Here is a 17,779-nt window from a genome sequence, read left to right on the forward strand (position 1 = left end):
CTATAATATTCCCAACTTGTCGACTTTCGACGAAATATTATTTTCTTCAATTTCTTTAGCTTCTGAACCTTCCAACCCTCTTTGTACTTGTTGTTCATGATCTTTAATATTTGTAACTTCCGAGGTAACATGATTAACTTGCTTTATATATTTTCAAAGATGATCTCATTTTTGGGTCCTATATTAGTTTGCTCATAACGCAGTTTTACGTACGAAAATATAGGGTGTAACAGTTAAAGAATGGATATATCCACCTGCATTGAACCGGCCCTCCAAGTCACGCCTCGTGTACAAGGTGAATTGGAAGGTGTTCTATCACATGAAAGAAACCACATGGAAAAATTCTTTCCATCTTATTACTGATTACATGAATGTTCCGATTCATTTGAAATATGTTTTCTTCCTTTAATGTGGTAGAACATAAGTCTTTGAAGAATAAACTTATCTCTGTGATGGGTTTCCAGATATTTTCAGAAAAATCACAAAATGCAGTAGGGATTAAAGTTTTCATGAAGATATGACAATCATGACTTTTCATATGAGTCAGCTTTCCTTCAACCATATCAACACATTTTTTCAGGTTCGAAGAACAGCCCTCAAGCATCTTTAGATTTGTAACCCACTCACAAATCTTTCGTCTTTGTTCCAAAGTAAATGTGTAGCTGGTCTTGGGTTTGAACACCTTACCATTGTTCGTAGACTGCAAATATAATTCAGGTCGCCTGCAATATTCTTGTAAGTCTAGTCTAGCTTTCGGGTTATCTTTTGTCTTATTCTTATCATCCATCACTGTGTTAAACAAATTGTCAAAATAGTTCCTCTCAATATGCATGACATCAAGATTGTGTCGGAGAAGAGTATCCTTCCAATATGGAAACTCCCAAAATATGCTATGTTTTGTCCTGTTATGAGTAACACCATATCCAGAAAATCTAAAAGGTAGGGCCTCAGTAACTTTAGTAAAGTTCTGAATCCTCTCCCAAATTTCCTTACCGGACAAAATTGGAGGTGACAAATCATGTTCAACTGTATTCTTTTTGAATGTATTCATCATCCTTCTGAACTCATGATCAACTGACAAGAACTGACGATGACAATCAAACCATGACTGCTTTCGGAAGTGTCTTAAAGTGAACGCTTTACCATTTTTCATGCAGTAAGGACATGCTAACTTTCCAGCAATTATCCGCCCAGACAACATTCCATACGCAAGAAAATTATTAATGGTCCACATTAAATTTGCATGCAAATTGAAATTTTGCTTAGTTGATATGCCATATGTCTCAACTCCATCATACCACAACTGTTTTAGCTCATCAATTAGAGGTTGCAAATATACATTAATCAAACTCTTTGGATTGCGCGGACCGGAAATAACACAACTTAAGAAAATATATGAACTAGTCATACACATTTCAGGCAGAAGATTATACGGCGTAATAAAGACTAGCCAGCATGAATATGGTGTTGCAGAAACAAAAACTGGCGTGAAACCATCAGCATACAAACCCAACCGAACATTCCTCGGTTCACTAGCATAATCTGAATACGTCCTATCAAAACGCTTCCAAGCTTCCCCATCTGAAGGATGACACATAACACCAGGCGACCTTCTATTTTCATAGTGCCATCTCATATGAGGAGCGGAACTCATCGATGCGTACAACCTCTTTAATCTAGGAATAAGAGGTAAATAATGCATCGACTTCATAACAACCTTCTTCCTGCTGGAAACCCGCTTAAAACGAGGTTTCTCACAAAATTTATAACTTTCTAAATCTGCATCACCCTTATAATACAACATGCAACTATCTTCACAACAATCGATTCTCATAGATGAGAGTCCTAACTTATAAGCCAGTCTTTTAACCTTATAGAAATCTTCAAGTATGTTGAAAGTTGGGTCAACTAAATCACTCATAATGCCAATGAAAGAATCCATTCCCGCTTGAGAAATATTGGTATTTGTTTTGATATTTAATAATCTAACCGCAACAAAAAACTGAGAGTACATACTCCCTTCACTTAGTGCACGACTACCGGCCTCTAACTGTTCATAAAAATATTTTGCCTCTTCGTTAGGAGTTTGTTCAACACTTTCATGGGGTTCAAATTCGAAGTGCATCCCAAAAGCATCTGCAACCATTTCATGGTACCTAGGATGTTGAACGTTATTCCCTACCGACCTACTACTTTGACCAACATCTATTTTATGAAATACACCATCAGTACCATCAACCTCTCCATGACTTGTCTACACAAAATAATTATTCATAAACCCCTTTCTATAAAGATGAGTCTTAACATCTTCCGATCCCAAAAAAATCCAAACATTTGCACATCACACAAAGACACCTAATCATCCCTCCAAACTGAATGGGTTCAAGTGACGTTGCATGCCTAATAAATTCATTAACCCTTCTATAAATTCCTCCCTAGAAAATCGACGATTAAGATAATTCCTATTATACATCCAACTACGATATTTCATTTACACAAAGAAAAAATAAATTGCATGTTATATTAATTTGAAAGTTCACATATATTCCTAAATAAGTTCTTTTAAAATTCAATTAAACGAAGTAATTTGAAAGTTCACATATATCCGTAAATAAATTCTACTTTTAAAGGATTTATAATCTAATTATCTTTGTCTTAAGTCATGCATATAACTTTGTTCTTAAAATAAAAATTTAAATATTTAACGAAATATATCATAAGTTGTAACCCTAGCATAATCTTAATCTTCTAACATAGAAATTCTAGTATAAACATAATCAATAAAAGTAAATCCTAAATTTAATTAAACATTAACTAAACCCAAATTTATACAATTAAAATAATTTAAAAAATACTTAAATTTAAAAATGTAGATAACTAACCTTGAAATGCTAGGAGAGGAGGTTTGATTTTGGGTGGTAGAGGATGACCAGTGTGCTATGGGTGCCGGCGGAGCAGTGGTGGCGGTAGAGACAGTGGGTGCCGACAGAACAATGTCGGGGGAGGGGAGGAAGACTTCTAGGTGCTTTGTTTTTGGGTGAGGAGGGAGATAAGAGTTGACTTTGGGTGGGGATTTGGGGGAATCACGACTGTAGGGAGGAGAAGAAGAGATATGGAAGAGAGATAGAGAAAAGAGGGAAATGGGGAAGAACCCGTCTGTGGCAGATCTAATTTGGAAATTTCCGACATCGGTCGGAAATTTCGGTCGGTAAATTTAAGTGACCTTTGACCGTTTGACCACGACCATTTCGACCGAAATCGCTCGGTAATATAATTTTAAATTTTAAAAAAATATTTAATTTAACAACCGACCGAGATCGGTCGATTTTAGCCAAGATATAAATTAATTATAGGTACTATATAATATACAATTAATTATGTATGTATATATATGTATATATCCTCCCTCCCCCCCTCCCCCCCCCACACACACACACACATATATATATATATATATATATATATTCTCCAGCCGTGTGATTTGACCGAGTATATATTTTTGTTGCTACAACTTAAGTTTTAATATAGCACTACATCTTATAGCACTATACATTTTGTTTTTAAACATGTTATAGTGTGTTGAATTCCGATACTTAGATTCGATTGCTCCAGCATTAAAACTCAATATATATTTAATTTACTAAGGCCGTCATTACGTCCGAAGTCGGTCGGTTTTAGCCAAGATCCAAATTATAAGTGCTATTTAATATTTAATTAATTTTGTATACACACACACACACACAGATATATATATATATATATATTCTCCAATCGTGTGATTTGACTTAGTATATTTTATTGTTGCTACAACCTAAGTTTTAATATAGCACTACATCTTATAGTACTATACATTTTGTTTTTAAATGTGTTATAGCATGTTGGATGCCGATACTTAGACTCAATTGCTCCAACATTAAAACACAGTATACATTTAATTTACTAAGGCCGTCAGTATGCCCGAAGTTGGTCGGTTTTAGCCAAGATCCAAATTATAGGTACTATTTAATATTTAATTAATTTTGTATGTATATATCGGGCGTACTGATGGCCTTTGTATGTATGTATGTATGTGAATGTATGTATACACACATATATATATACATATATATATACACACACACACATACATACATACATATATACATACATACATACATATGTGTGTGTATATACATACAAAATTAATTAAATATTAAATAAGACCTATAATTTGGATCTTGGCTAAAACTGACCGACTTCGGGCGTACTGACGGCCTTAGTAAATTAAATATATATTCTCCAATCGTGAGATTTGATCGGGTATATATGTGTGTGTGTGTGTGTGTGTGTTTATGTATGTATATACATACAAAAGTAATTAATTATTAAATAGTACCTATAATTTGGACACACACACACATACATACATACATACATACATACATACATACATACATACATACATATATATATGTGTGTGTATACATACAAAACTAATTAAATATTAAATAGTACCTATAATTTGGATCTTGGCTAAAACCGACCAACTTCGGGCGTACTGACGGCCTTAGTAAATTAAATATATATTCTCCAATTGTGTGATATGACCGAGTATATGTGTGTGTATTTATGTATGTATATACATACAAAATTAATTAAACATTAAATAGTACCTATAATTTGGATCTTGGCTAAAACCGACAGACTCTGGGCGTACTGATGGCCTTAGTAAATTAAATATATATTGAGTTTTAATGTTGGAGCGATCGAGTCTAAGTATCGGCATCCAACATGCTATAACACATTTTAAAATAAAATGTATAGTGTTATAAGATGTAGTGCTATAATAAACTTAAGTTGTAGCAACAACAACATATACTCGGTCAAATCAAACGGTTGGAGAATATATATATATATATATATATATATATATATATATATATATATATATATATATATTAGGATTTTATATATATGTAGATTGTAAATAACAATAATCTATAAGCGTTTGACCATTTTGACCAAATCGATCGGTAACTTTATAATTATATTAAAAATAATTTTTTATTATTGAAAAGATAATTGATCCTGGGCGGAAAAGAATAAATTGAAATTTTCGACCGACATCGGTCGGTAAACTATAATTATTTTAATTAAACTTTGTAATTATATTAAAAATAATTTTTTATTATCGAAAAAAACAATTGATCTTGGGCGGGAAAAAATAAATTAGAATTTCCGACCTACATCAGTCGGTATTCTATAAATATTTTAATTAATCTTTTCTTTGGTAGATAGTATGCAAGTCTGACGAGGCTTTGGTCAAAGATTGACCATTTTTCGACAGCAGTCGGTCAGAATTTTTAACTGTGTGAGATAAAGTAAATTTTCTTTGCTGTGAGACCACATTTTTCGACTGACTGCGGTTGGTATATTTATGTACAATTTGTTAATTAAATATTTTGACCAATTTCCTTTGTTTTCGACCGGCACCAGTCAGTTTTTTATTCCGATCAATTTCGGTCGGTATGCTCTGGAAGGATTTTGACGGTTTTCTAGTAGTGATATACTCCATCGTTTCATGCTATGTATCATGAGACGGAGTACAAAATCAAATTTACTTAATTTCCGGTATGAATTTGGATATATAAGCTTTAAATTTGTTAATTTTTTTTTTATATATTTAGAAATTATATAAAATGTATTATAAGTCATACGTAATAGTTAACTATTCAAAATATTAGTATAATATTTGAAAAAAAACACGATAATTTGTTTTTTGTGTCACATAAAGTGAACAAATGGTGTTATTTATTTCAAAATGACGTTCCCGAGCAATTTTCAGTCGATAATGTATACTAATTACATCTAAATCTCAAGCAAATTAAGGTTAAACGTATGAATTCTCACTATTCAATCGCTTCATTTAAATTCGTCAGTATAATGCATGCATGATATTTGTGTGCGAGAACATGATTTGCCCTCTTCATTTTTGGAACATTTGCACTTGGTTTTGAGGGATGAGATTTGTTAAGCAAACCAGGTAAATATTTTGGAAAATCCCAAAATATTTGTGTGCGAGAACATTTGCCCTCGGCCATTTATCAAATACTTTCGCAAATCCCAAATGGAGATGGAGAGCTGGTTTATGGTTGAATTAGACACAAAAAATCATGAAACTTCTGCGTAAAGTAAATTTATTGAAGTAAAATCTTGGACTCAAAGGCTGCATTTCTTGGGAACGAATTTTTGAAAAGATAATTTCTCAGCTCCTGTTGCTCCATACATGTAAAGTTATCCATTTCGACATCCTTTAGCTTATTCTTCCAACATTTTAAAGGTAGAGATGCACAACATGTTATCTCATCTTCATCTGATACATCTTCATATATAAACTTCAGGGTACACTTCAAGCGTAGACTACGTCGAACAAAACATAGGGTGTCCAGCCGAGGACAGATCCAAAGCAAACTATCAAGAACGTCCTAAACTGAGTAATTCTCTGCAGCACTTCTAAATTCTATATACAAACAATCAGTATCAGAGAGTGGAGGAACCAAGTTTTTTCTCGTGTTCTTTGGTATAACTATCGCCTTTTCACTGTCGCACCCTAACACAATACCCTTTGATTGCTTGAAGCATCCAAGAAATCTCATGAGCTCGGAGTACCAATGACTATCAAGTGTCTCTCCCCGGTACAAGAATAGTTGCACTTTTAGAAAGGCTGAAGCTTTCAATTTGAGTGTAGGCAGCTGATTAATACAATAAGCATAAGAGAAGCTTGTTAAGTTAAGAGTATCCAGTTCAATATCAATCAGATTAGAGCAAAATGATACATCAAGATTCTCAAGCCGGTCACTTGAAATCTTGATTGTCTTCAATTCACTGCAACTGAGTAAGCACAAGTCTTCAAGATTGGGTAGATCACTTGAAAATATGTCCTGTAACACTTCATCGGTAACACCCACATGATGAAGGTACAATCTTTTCAATGATTTGCAAGCAGTTATTCCAATTACTTCCAACATCCAATCAATGTGAAGATTTTCAAGATTGGATGCTACAATATCAACCATCTGTAAATCATAAAGACAATCCAACCAAACACTCCTCAGTTTGGATAAAGTTCCTCCAATTTGTAAACTGGCTAGTCCGCGACATTCATTTATCTTTAAATCCTCTAAGTCACTGCAACTTTCACATACAGCTCGAATAAAGTGGTCGCTCAAAAGTGTCTTAGAGAGGTGTAACACTCTCAAAGACGAAAACTTTATGCCATTGTGGGGCAATTCAAGCTTAAATCCCTGTAAATTAAGAACATTTAGTTCTTTTGCAACAAAGATTGCTTCAGGCAAAGTGTTGTAACCATCGTCAGGTGTATCAATACTTAAAGTCAACTCTTTGATGTTAAGAGATACAAGTGTATTAATCCAACCATGGATATAACTGTTGAGGTTTTTTGTTATTTAAGATGAAATAGTCTTAAAATGAGGGTGAATGGGAAATGGAGGAAAAATAAAATTTTTGAGTAAAATTTTAAGTTTCCCCCTCTTCACAATGAGACATTGTCCCATATTGGAAGAGGAAAAGATTTTTGGTGGGTATATATATATATATAATTGCTCTTCTTGTAGCTCTTAAAGAGTTAAGAAGAAAGCAAGCCTCGCGCCGTCGTCGTCGTTGCTCGCTCGGCTCGGCTTCGGCTTCGGATTTTTTTGGACCAAATTTATTTATTAATAGTAAATATTAACGTAAGATTATCCGCATTTGTAACGGATATGTTCCAATCCGTGTATTGACCACCAGCTGCAATAGCAGCCGCCTAATGCTCTTCCCACCATGGCCAAGTGCTTGCTCCACAAACAAGCTAGTGCATGCTCCACAATGGAGGGTGGAGGGTCGTTCATCTTCAAAGCTGACTGCTATAAATATGTGCAGCAGCTGTTGAAGAAAGACACACAACACAAAAACTGAAAACGCTCAACTTTGGCTATACATTGTACTCCTTCCTCTCAGCATTTCCATACGATTTTCTGAGTTTCTACTCCTTTGTTCTGCATTGTTTTAACTTCAAATAAAGCAACTGTAAGTGTGATTTGCTATCGAACTTTGTGTTCGCTGAAATACTGGGGCTTGAAGTACCGCTAAACCAGTGTGTGATTCGTTCTATCCTGGGAGGAAATAATCTATAACCTTGGGTACTAGGAGGGGATTAAATTCCTTAAGGAAACACTGTGAATCCAGTGGGCTCGAATTAATTACTGTTTCATTACGATAACTTATATTTTACAGAATTATTATTTACAAATACATCAATATTGGCGGGACTAACAATCTTAAGGAATTTAATATTTATTTCTGTATTTGTGTTATTCTTATTATTCTGCAAACTAAAACCTTTGTGGTTTTGTGTACTCTCATTTTGGAGAGTAAAGCCTTCGTGGCGTTTTGTTGGAGATTAAAATCTACATGATTTTTACTCCAGTTTGAAAATGTTTATTAAACATTTGTTTGTGTCATTCTTTTACAGAAAAAATGACGACTGAAAGCGAAAACCAAGCTGTTCCGACGGTGACTGCAATGCATCGACAAGCCGAACACCGGCGTTGGCACCGGCAGAAAAACCCGAAAAATTTTTCGGGATTGATTTCAAGCGCTGGCAGCAGAAGATGTTCTTCTACTTAACTACGTTATGTCTACAGAAGTTCATCAAGGAAGATGTTCCTGATCTGCCAGATAAAACTCCAGAGAATGAACGCTTTATCGTGATTAAAGCGTGGAAGCATTCTGATTTTTTATGCAAGAATTATATTCTTAGCGGACTGGATGATAATCTGTATAATATATACAGTAGCGTGGAGACCTCAAAAGAATTGTGGAATGCGCTTGAAAAGAAATATAAAATTAAAGATGCCGGGATGAAGAAATTCGTTGCCGCAAAATTTTTGGACTACAAAATGGTAGATAGCAAGTCTGTTATTACCCAAGTTCAGGAATTGCAAGTGATTATTCATGATCTACTTGCTGAAGGTCTTGTCATCAATGAAGCATTCCAAGTAGCAGCAATGATTGAGAAGTTGCCTCCGTTGTGGAAGGACTTCAAAAATTATTTGAAACACAAACGAAAGGAAATGTCCCTTGAAGATCTCATTGTTCGGTTGAGAATCGAAGAGGACAATAAAGCTGCTGAAAGGAGAGGCCGTGGAAATTCAACAATAATGGGAGCAAATATTGTTGAAGATAACAAAAAGAGGAAGAAGGCTTCTGGTCCGAAATACAACCCAAGCAAGAAGCAGTTCAGTGGAAACTGCTACAACTGTGGGAAAATCGAACACAAATCTACGGAGTGTTGTGCTCCGAAGAAAGACAAGAAAAGGGGTCAAGCAAACATGGTAGTAAAGCATGATGATGTTGATAACTTGTGTGCCATGCTTTCTGAATGTAACTTGGTGGGAAATCCTAAACTGTGGTGGTTTGATTCAGGAGCCACTCGCCATGTTTGTGCAGTTAGAGAAGCTTTTGCTACTTATGCTCCTGCTGGACCCGGAGAGAGTTTATATGGGAAATGCTTCAACAGCAAAAGTTGAAGGATATGGGAAGATATTTCTGAAAATGACTTTGAACAATGTCCTTCATGTTCCCGAAATGAGAAAGAATTTAGTCTCTACTGGACTTCTTGTTAAGCACGGTTTTAAGTGCGTTTTTGTGTCCAACAAGGTTGTCATAAGTAAGAATGAAATATTTGTAGGAAAAGGTTACCTCACCGAGGACCTTTTCAATCTAAATGTAATGGTTGTGAAAAACAATAATAATATTTCAGCTTCTTCTTACTTACTTGAGTCAAATAATTTATGGCATGTACGTTTGGGTCATGTCAATTATAAAACCTTGCGGAAAATGATTAACTTGGAAGTACTGCCTAAGTTTGAATGCGAAAAATCAAAATGTCAAACATGTGTGGAATCTAAGTATGTTAAACATCCTTATAAGTCAGTTGAAAGGAATTCAAATCCTTTAGACTTAATTCACACAGATATTTGTGACATGAAGTCAATACCATCTCGCGGTGGAAAGAAGTATTTCATAACTTTTATTGACGATGGTACTCGATATTGCTATGTTTACTTACTGAATAGTAAAGATGAAGCAATAGACGCATTCAGGCAATACAAAAATGAAGTTGAAACGCAACTTAACAAGAAAGTAAAAATGATAAGAAGTGATAGGGGTGGTGAATATGAATCTCCTTTTGAAGAAATATGTTTAGAATATGAAATTATTGATCAAACAACAGCCCCTTACACGCCCCAATCTAATGGGATTGCGGAAAGAAAGAATCGCACATTAAAGGAGATGATGAATGCGTTGTTGATAAGTTCTGGTTTGCCACAGAACTTGTGGGGGGAAGCCATTCTTACGGCTAATCGAATATTAAATCGAGTGCCCCATAGCAAAACACAATCCATTCCATATGAAAAATGGAAAGGAAGGAAGCCCAACTTGAATTATTTTAAAGTGTGGGGGTGTTTGGCAAAAGTGCAAGTTCCTAAACCCAAAAGGGTAAAGATAGGACCGAAAACCGTTGATTGTGTTTTCATAGGATATGCGATAAATAGTAAAGCATATCGATTTCTGGTTCATAAATCAGAAAATTCTAACATTCATAATAATACGGTTATAGAATCAGATAATGCTGAGTTCTTTGAAAATATATATCCGTATAAAAAGGAATGTGAGTCTTTGGTGAAGGATCTAAATGACCTCGGGAAGAAACAAAAGAATGTACATGTAATCAGAAGGATCCAAGACGTAGTAAACGTCAAAGAACTTCTACTTCATTTGGACCAGATTTTGTGACTTTCTTATTGGAGATTGAGCCTCAAACATTTAAAGAAGCTATGACTTCTTCCAAATCATTATTTTGGAAAGAGGCAGTCAATAGTGATATAGAATCCATATTGAACAACCATACATGAGAATTGGTTGATCTTCCTCCTTGAAATAAACCTTTGGGTTCTAAATGGATTTTTAAGAGAAAAATCAAAGATGATGGCACTATTGATAAATTCAAGGCAAGACTCGTAGCCAAAGGGTATAGACAACGAGAAGGTCTAGACTACTTTGATACATACTCTCCAGTTACAAGAATTACGTCCATACGGATGTTAGTAGCATTAGCTGCAGTGTATGATCTTGAAATTCATCAAATGGATGTTAAGACGGCCTTCTTAAATGGAGAGTTGGAGGAAGAAATTTACATGGAACAACCTGAAGGGTTTGTGGTTCCAGGTAAAGAAAATAAGGTATGTAGACTTGTTAAGTCTCTTTACGGACTAAAACAAGTATCCAAACAATGGCATGCGAAATTTGACCAAATAATGTTGTCAAATGGTTTTAAGATAAATGAATGTGATAAATGTGTGTACATTAAAAATGTTCCAAATCACATAGTCATTGTTTGCCTATATGTGAATGATATGCTGATAATGAGTAATGACATTGCCAACATAAATGCTACTAAGCGTATGCTCAATAGCAAGTTTGATATGAAAGACTTGGGAGTTGCTGATTTAATTCTGGGAATTAAGATCCATAAGACTCCTCAAGGTCTAGCATTATCACAATCTCATTATATTAAGACAGTACTTGAAAAATTCAAGCACTTGAGCTTTAAAGTTGCAAAGACTCCAATTGACGTGAATCTTGCATTAGCAAAGAATAAAGGCCAAAGCATATCACAATTGGATTATGCTCGTGTGTTGGGATGCTTAATGTATATCATGAATTGTACACGACCAGATATAGCTTGTGCTATAAGTAAACTGAGTCGATATACGAGCAATCCAGGCCAATCTCATTGGATGGCAATGAAACGAGTTTTGGGATATTTAGAACATACCCAGAACTTTGACTTGCACTACAGTAAATTCCCTGCGGTGATTGAGGGATACTGTGATGCAAATTGGATCACCGGTTCAACTGATTCTAAGTTCACAAGTGGATATGTATTCACTATTGGTGGAGGAGCGGTATCTTGGAAGTCGTCCAAACAAACATGTATTGCCCGCTCTACAATGGAGGCTGAATTCATAGCCTTAGATAAAGCCGGTGAAGAAGCTGAATGGCTCCGGAATTTCTTGGAAGACATTCCATTTTGGCCCAAACCGTTGGCACCAATATGCATACATTGTGATAGTCAAGCGGCAATTGGAAGGGCTGGGAGCGTTATGTATAACGGTAAATCTCGTCATATACGACGAAGACATAAAACCGTTAGGCAATTACTCTCTAGAGGAATTATCACGATTGACTATGTAAAGTCAAGTGATAATGTGTCGGATCCACTTACAAAAGGCCTAACTAGAGAAGTAGTTGAGAAATCATCAAGGGGAATAAAGTTATGGCCGAGAACAAGTCATTGTGGTGGTAACTCTACCTAGAAAACTGGAGATCCCAAGATCTAGGTTCAAGGAGATCAAACAAAGTCATTAATGACGGTTCAATATTGTCAAATAAAATTTTAGTCCGTTCTCGTGATGAGACAATGTTCAGTACCAAGGATAAAGCATTAAGGCTTTTTAATGATTTCTAAATTTGATACGGTGTATATTAAATAGTGTATCTACAGGATGACACGTTTAGGAATCACCTATGTAAGTGTGAAGTGTTAGCCGCTTCAAGGAGAATTTTGTAAGGCCAGTTCTCTACGCACTTATAAAATCAGGCGGTGTTCATAGTTGAAACGAACACAACAATGAGAGCCAAAGACGGTTAAGGGTCGGTTGTGTGACTTATGGTTGTCTAGGTATACACCAAAGTTTGACGGTTCAAAGATATCAAATCTACCGATTGACCGAGTATATCCGACATAAGTTCACTACGGAAAGTTCAAAGGAAAACCTACTTATCCAGATGCGATTAATCCTTGCTTGCAAATCACACAGTTTTTCCATGCATACTTCCGTGATATAGCCATTCCCCATTCATGTAGGGGATTGTTGAGGTTTTTTGTTATTTAAGATGAAATAGTCTTAAAATGAGGGTGAATGGGAAATGGAGGGAAAATAAAATTTTTGAGTAAAATTTTAAGTTTCCCCCTCTTGACAATGGGACATTGTCCCATATTGGAAGAGGAAAATTTTTTTGGTAGGTATATATATAATTACTCTTCTTGTAGCTCTTAAAGAGTTAAGAAGAAAGCAAGCCTTGCGCCGTCGTCGTCGCTCGCTCGGCTCGGCTTCGGCTTCGGCTTCGGATTTGGTCAAATGATCGATTGGTTGATTAATTTTTTAGACCAAATTTATTTGTTAATAGTAAATATTAATGTAAGATTATCCGTATTTGTAACGGATATGTTCCAATCCGTGTATTGACCACCAGCTGCAATAGCAGCCGCCTAATGTTCTTCCCACCATGGCCAAGTACTTGCTCCACAAACAAGCTAGCTCCACAATGGAGGGTGGAGGATCGTTCATCTTCAAAGCTGACTGCTATAAATATGTGCAGCAGCTGTTGAAGAAAGACACACAACACAAAAATTGAAAACGCTCAACTTTGGCTATACATTGCACTCCTTCCTCTCAGCATTTCCATACGATTTTCTGAGTTTCTACTCCTTTGTTCTGCATTGTTTTAACTTCAAACAAAGCAACTGTAAGTGTGATTTGCTACCGAACTTTGTGTTCACTGAAACACTGGGGTTTGAAGTACCGCTATACCAGTATGTGATTCGTTCTATCCTGGGAGGAAATAATCTATAACCTTGGGTACTAGGAGGGGATTAAATTCCTTAAGGAAACACTGTGAATTCAGTGGGCTCGAATTAATTACTGTTTCATTACGATAACTTATATTTTACAAAATTATTATTTACAAATACATCAATATTGGCGGGACTAACAATAACAACTCCAATGAGAAGACAGTGATGTTAACCAGAACTTTTGTATAGAAATCTTCTGATTCTGCCGATTTACTAGAATTTGATCCACAATATTCACAAGCTCCGTTATATTTTCTGAAAGTATCCATTGGTCATCATCCCCTTGATGATAGAAAAATTTAGAACTAAAATTTAGGTAGGAGAGGGAACTCCAAGCACTATTCAAAGACTTGGACAATGTACTCAATTGTGCAACATCTTTAGCAAGAAAGGAAGAAAGAATTTTCTGCAAAACTGGCACTGGCAGTTTTGATATGTGATCCACTGGTGGATCCATACTTTTCTCTTCCATCGTTTATCAAAAACTTTAATCTTTTGTCACAGAATTTGTGGCGACCTACACGCTCTCAGAATATATAAATAAACATTTATGTTACCCTAGACGCAGCAGCCTTAACCAATTTGACGATGGATTTAACAAGTACTATTAAAACCAAACGCCAAAAGGAAAAGAAAAGTTTGTCTTAGGTTAGGAAAAGTTATAAAAGGAAAACTTTCTTTCTCAATCATATATTTAGCATGTGTATGCTACTTCTTCTTTTAGCAGATGAATTTAGGCAATGAATACTTTCCTTTATTTATTTACTCGTAAAAATATAATTAGAAGTAGTCCTATAAGTTGACATAGAAGAGATTAAAACACTTCACTTATGCAATAAAAATTGATTATCTACGTTTCAAGAAATCACAATACAAAAATTGGAGCTTGGATAAATACATTTTACACTATCAAAAATTCTTTTGGAAAGGAAGAAATAGGAAAAAATTTAAGCAAAATGTCTTTAAAATATATGTATACATACATCTTTTGGTGGGGAAGAGGTAAATACATGATTCTCTTAGTCTAATATATATCAAGGGCCTATCTAAAAGTGTTTTAGTTTGTTCCTTTCAATAGATAAATTACTTTTGTTTTTGTAAAAAAAATTCTATTCAAATTTAGAAAAAAAAAACATGAAATGAGAAGTAAAGAGACGTTCTCACGTTGCATCCCTAAGAAAAAATGAAGAAAATAAAGACACATAAAGAAAGGGGGGGAAAGTGGCAATGCAAGTTGTTGCGTCTGTCCATTAAATTGTATTTCTTATATATTTTTTTCCTTTCATTGTTTTTCTAAATCTTTTCTTTTCTATTCATTAAATCTCTCCCCATCAATTCTCCACTCTTTAAGAAGCATTAGTGAGTGGGCATATTGAACCATAGACCTCGACACTCGAGTCTCGTTACAGATAGTTGGAGTTAAAAATAGTTAAATAATAATGTGCTCGTGATTTAATTAATAAATTACTCTACATAGATAATATGCGGAGTTGTGTTGATATTGTTCTCCTACCTTAACCTTTTGCTCGTGCATGAATTCAACTTCAAATATTTATTTGTGGCTGTAAAGGTTGGCCAGTTTGGGCCACTATCTACACTAGTATACTCAGCGCGATTAGCAGGGGCGGACGTTGGTCGACGGGTTCAATTGAAATCATAACTTTCGATATAGAGTAAAAATTTATATGTAAAAAAATTTTATTAAAATTGCAAAAATTAGATATGAACTCATAACTTTAAATATATAATAAGTTCAATACTAAAAACTTCAAAAGTTGAACCCATATGATTTAAATCCTGAATCCGCCTTTGGATCGATTAGCCTTTTCCAAAAGTAATTATTGCGTGCCATTTATTCTTGAATATTGTGCGTTACCAGTTAATAGCAATAAAGGCTACTTGTGACATTAGTGCATTACTCTGGCTAACTGAAAATGTGCATATCTGTAAGGTAAAATATTTACGTATATTTTTACATTTAGATCACACAAAACTGACTTTTAACATTCAAAAAATCATTTAACTAAAATTAGACCTTATACTACTCAAAGTAATATTTGTTACTAGCAAAAAAGTTTCTAAGAAAGAGGACATTAGATTATCAAATGCAAGAGTTCTTCTTAGTTTTTGGAAAAATCAATTGAAGATAATCAGTGAAAGAATTTGGTGAAGGAAAATAAGTTGACATAAAAAAAAAGCAAATAAAGAGCTACTTGCATTGAACAAAGATGTGGTCATACAACTACTTCAAATTAAAAAATAATACATGAATGTGGATTACAAAAGCAAGCTTCGATGACAGACATATAAAAAAAATTGCTTCATCATTTGTAATATCTATCCAAACCGATTCATTAAGTAACTCTTGGATAAACTATTAAATTAAATAGAAAAGTAAAAACACTAAGTTCATTAACCATTAAAACGGAGATAATTCAAATGGAGAAGGAAAGTAGATTTAAGCAATAATAAAAGAGGCAATAAAATAAAAGCACCGCTATAGAAGCAGTTTGTATTTGGCTAATTAATTTGAAAAGCAATTCTAAACATCAGTTAACGTTTGCTTCTAATAGCATGTTTGGTCAAGCTGAAAAAATCAGTTTAATTTAAGAAGTGTTTTTTCCAAAAGTTCTTTTCAAAAAGTATTTTTGGGGAGAAACCATTTGTTTTTGGCTAATCAATCGAAAAAGCACCTTTAAACAATAATTTGTATTTGGCCGAACATTTTTAAAAAGTGCTTTTAAGTATCAAATTACGAATAAGGACGTAAAGAGATTTACTTAACAGATAATATTATATAAATAAATAAATAATTTCAAATATTTATTAATAAAGATAATAATTAAGTTTTTTTCATTTTATTTAAGAAAAACATGAAAATTAAATTTAAAAAGTACTTTAATTCTTTCAAGATGATTTAAATATATAAAAATATCATTCAACATATTTGTACAATGGAAGAGTTCTCAAATAATACAATCTCTAATTCTAAGTATTAAGTTTAAAATAAGTAAGATCATTTTGGTTATATTTTATATTTTGCAAAGGCTATTTTTGGTAAGAAGAAAAGTCAAAACTACTTCTGCTTCTAGGAAAAAACTACTTTTTCTGCTTCTCTAAAACTGTTTCTGCTTCTTTCCAAAAGCATTTTTTCCCCAAAAAAGTTTGGCCAAACACCTCAAGTTAAGAAAAAGGTGCTTTTTGGAAGGAAAAAAAAGCACTTTTGGCATTGGGAGAAGTTTGGTCAAACATGCTATAAGTGCATTTTTTTCAAAAGTATTTTTAGGGAGAAACTATTTTTTCTTGCTTCTCCAAAATTATTTTTGTTTCTACTCAAAAGTATTTTTTTCTCTTCTAAAATCTTGGCCAAACACTTCAACTTTAAAAAAAGAAACATGTTATAAATAGTATTTTATTTATGGTAAATGTCTATATTTTAGAGAGATTTTAGGGTTGTTACTTGGTGGCTAAGTCACTTTTTCTCTATAAATAGAAGGGTTCTATTTCATTGTAATTGATCCCAAATCAATAAGAATTCTCTCTCCCTACTTTTCTCTACAATACTCTTCTTCTTCTTTTATTGTTTTATAACATGTTATCAGCATGAGACTCAAACCAATTGAGTAGAAACTTTGGGATTGAGCATAATGATTGTCAATTGTTCCATAAACTTCCTTCATGATTAAATTCTGGATTTAAAGTAAATATTTTACTTTATTTTTTTCTTTTGAATTCTTGAAATTCTATAATTTGATTTTAAATACAAGCAAAGACAATAAATTTTGATTATAACTCTAATGGAGTTTGTAAGAAATTATAACCACCCGAAGTGGTAAAATTTATATGCCTTGTCATTATCAAATTCATGTACAATTGTGGGCAAAGAAGTGAAAACACGTCCCATTGAATTTGCTTCATTCTCATTCCCTTAAGAGAATATGATAGCAGTATGTGATAAGTCTGAAAGAACACAAAATTATTACCATAAAGATATCAATGGATGTGGATGTGGCAATAGACGAAATTAATCGTCATCAT

At 34.0% G+C, this 17,779-nt stretch overlaps 2 protein-coding genes across 2 annotated transcripts; both read right to left on the reverse strand.

Moving 5' to 3' along the window:
- Nucleotides 1–277: 277 nt before the first annotated feature.
- Nucleotides 278–2,146, reverse strand: LOC138892903 (uncharacterized). The gene has a single exon (XM_070176657.1). The coding sequence runs from the start codon at nucleotides 2,144–2,146 to the stop codon at nucleotides 278–280; it is 1,869 nt and encodes a 622-aa protein (XP_070032758.1).
- A 4,715-nt stretch (nucleotides 2,147–6,861) lies between these two features.
- Nucleotides 6,862–14,213, reverse strand: LOC138892904 (F-box/FBD/LRR-repeat protein At5g56420-like). The gene is made up of 3 exons (XM_070176658.1): nucleotides 13,915–14,213; nucleotides 6,948–7,425; nucleotides 6,862–6,870 (listed from the first exon to the last, which is right to left on the reverse strand). Exons 1-3 carry the CDS (start codon nucleotides 14,211–14,213, stop codon nucleotides 6,862–6,864), a joined length of 786 nt encoding a protein of 261 aa, XP_070032759.1.
- Between the last annotated feature and the right edge of the window lie 3,566 nt (nucleotides 14,214–17,779).

This window comes from Nicotiana tomentosiformis, chromosome 5 (genome assembly GCF_000390325.3).
Source record: "Nicotiana tomentosiformis chromosome 5, ASM39032v3, whole genome shotgun sequence".
Classification (NCBI taxonomy): domain Eukaryota; kingdom Viridiplantae; phylum Streptophyta; class Magnoliopsida; order Solanales; family Solanaceae; genus Nicotiana; species Nicotiana tomentosiformis.

Coding starts and splice junctions, on each gene's coding strand:
- LOC138892904 (XM_070176658.1), bottom strand. CDS start 14,213: ATGGAAGAGAAAAGTATGGATCCACCAGTGGATCACATATCAAAACTG. Junction 7,426..13,914: donor ATTTCTATACAAAAGTTCTG/GTTAACATCACT, acceptor AAACCTCAACAG/TTATATCCATGGTTGGATTA.
- LOC138892903 (XM_070176657.1), bottom strand. CDS start 2,146: ATGGTTGCAGATGCTTTTGGGATGCACTTCGAATTTGAACCCCATGAA.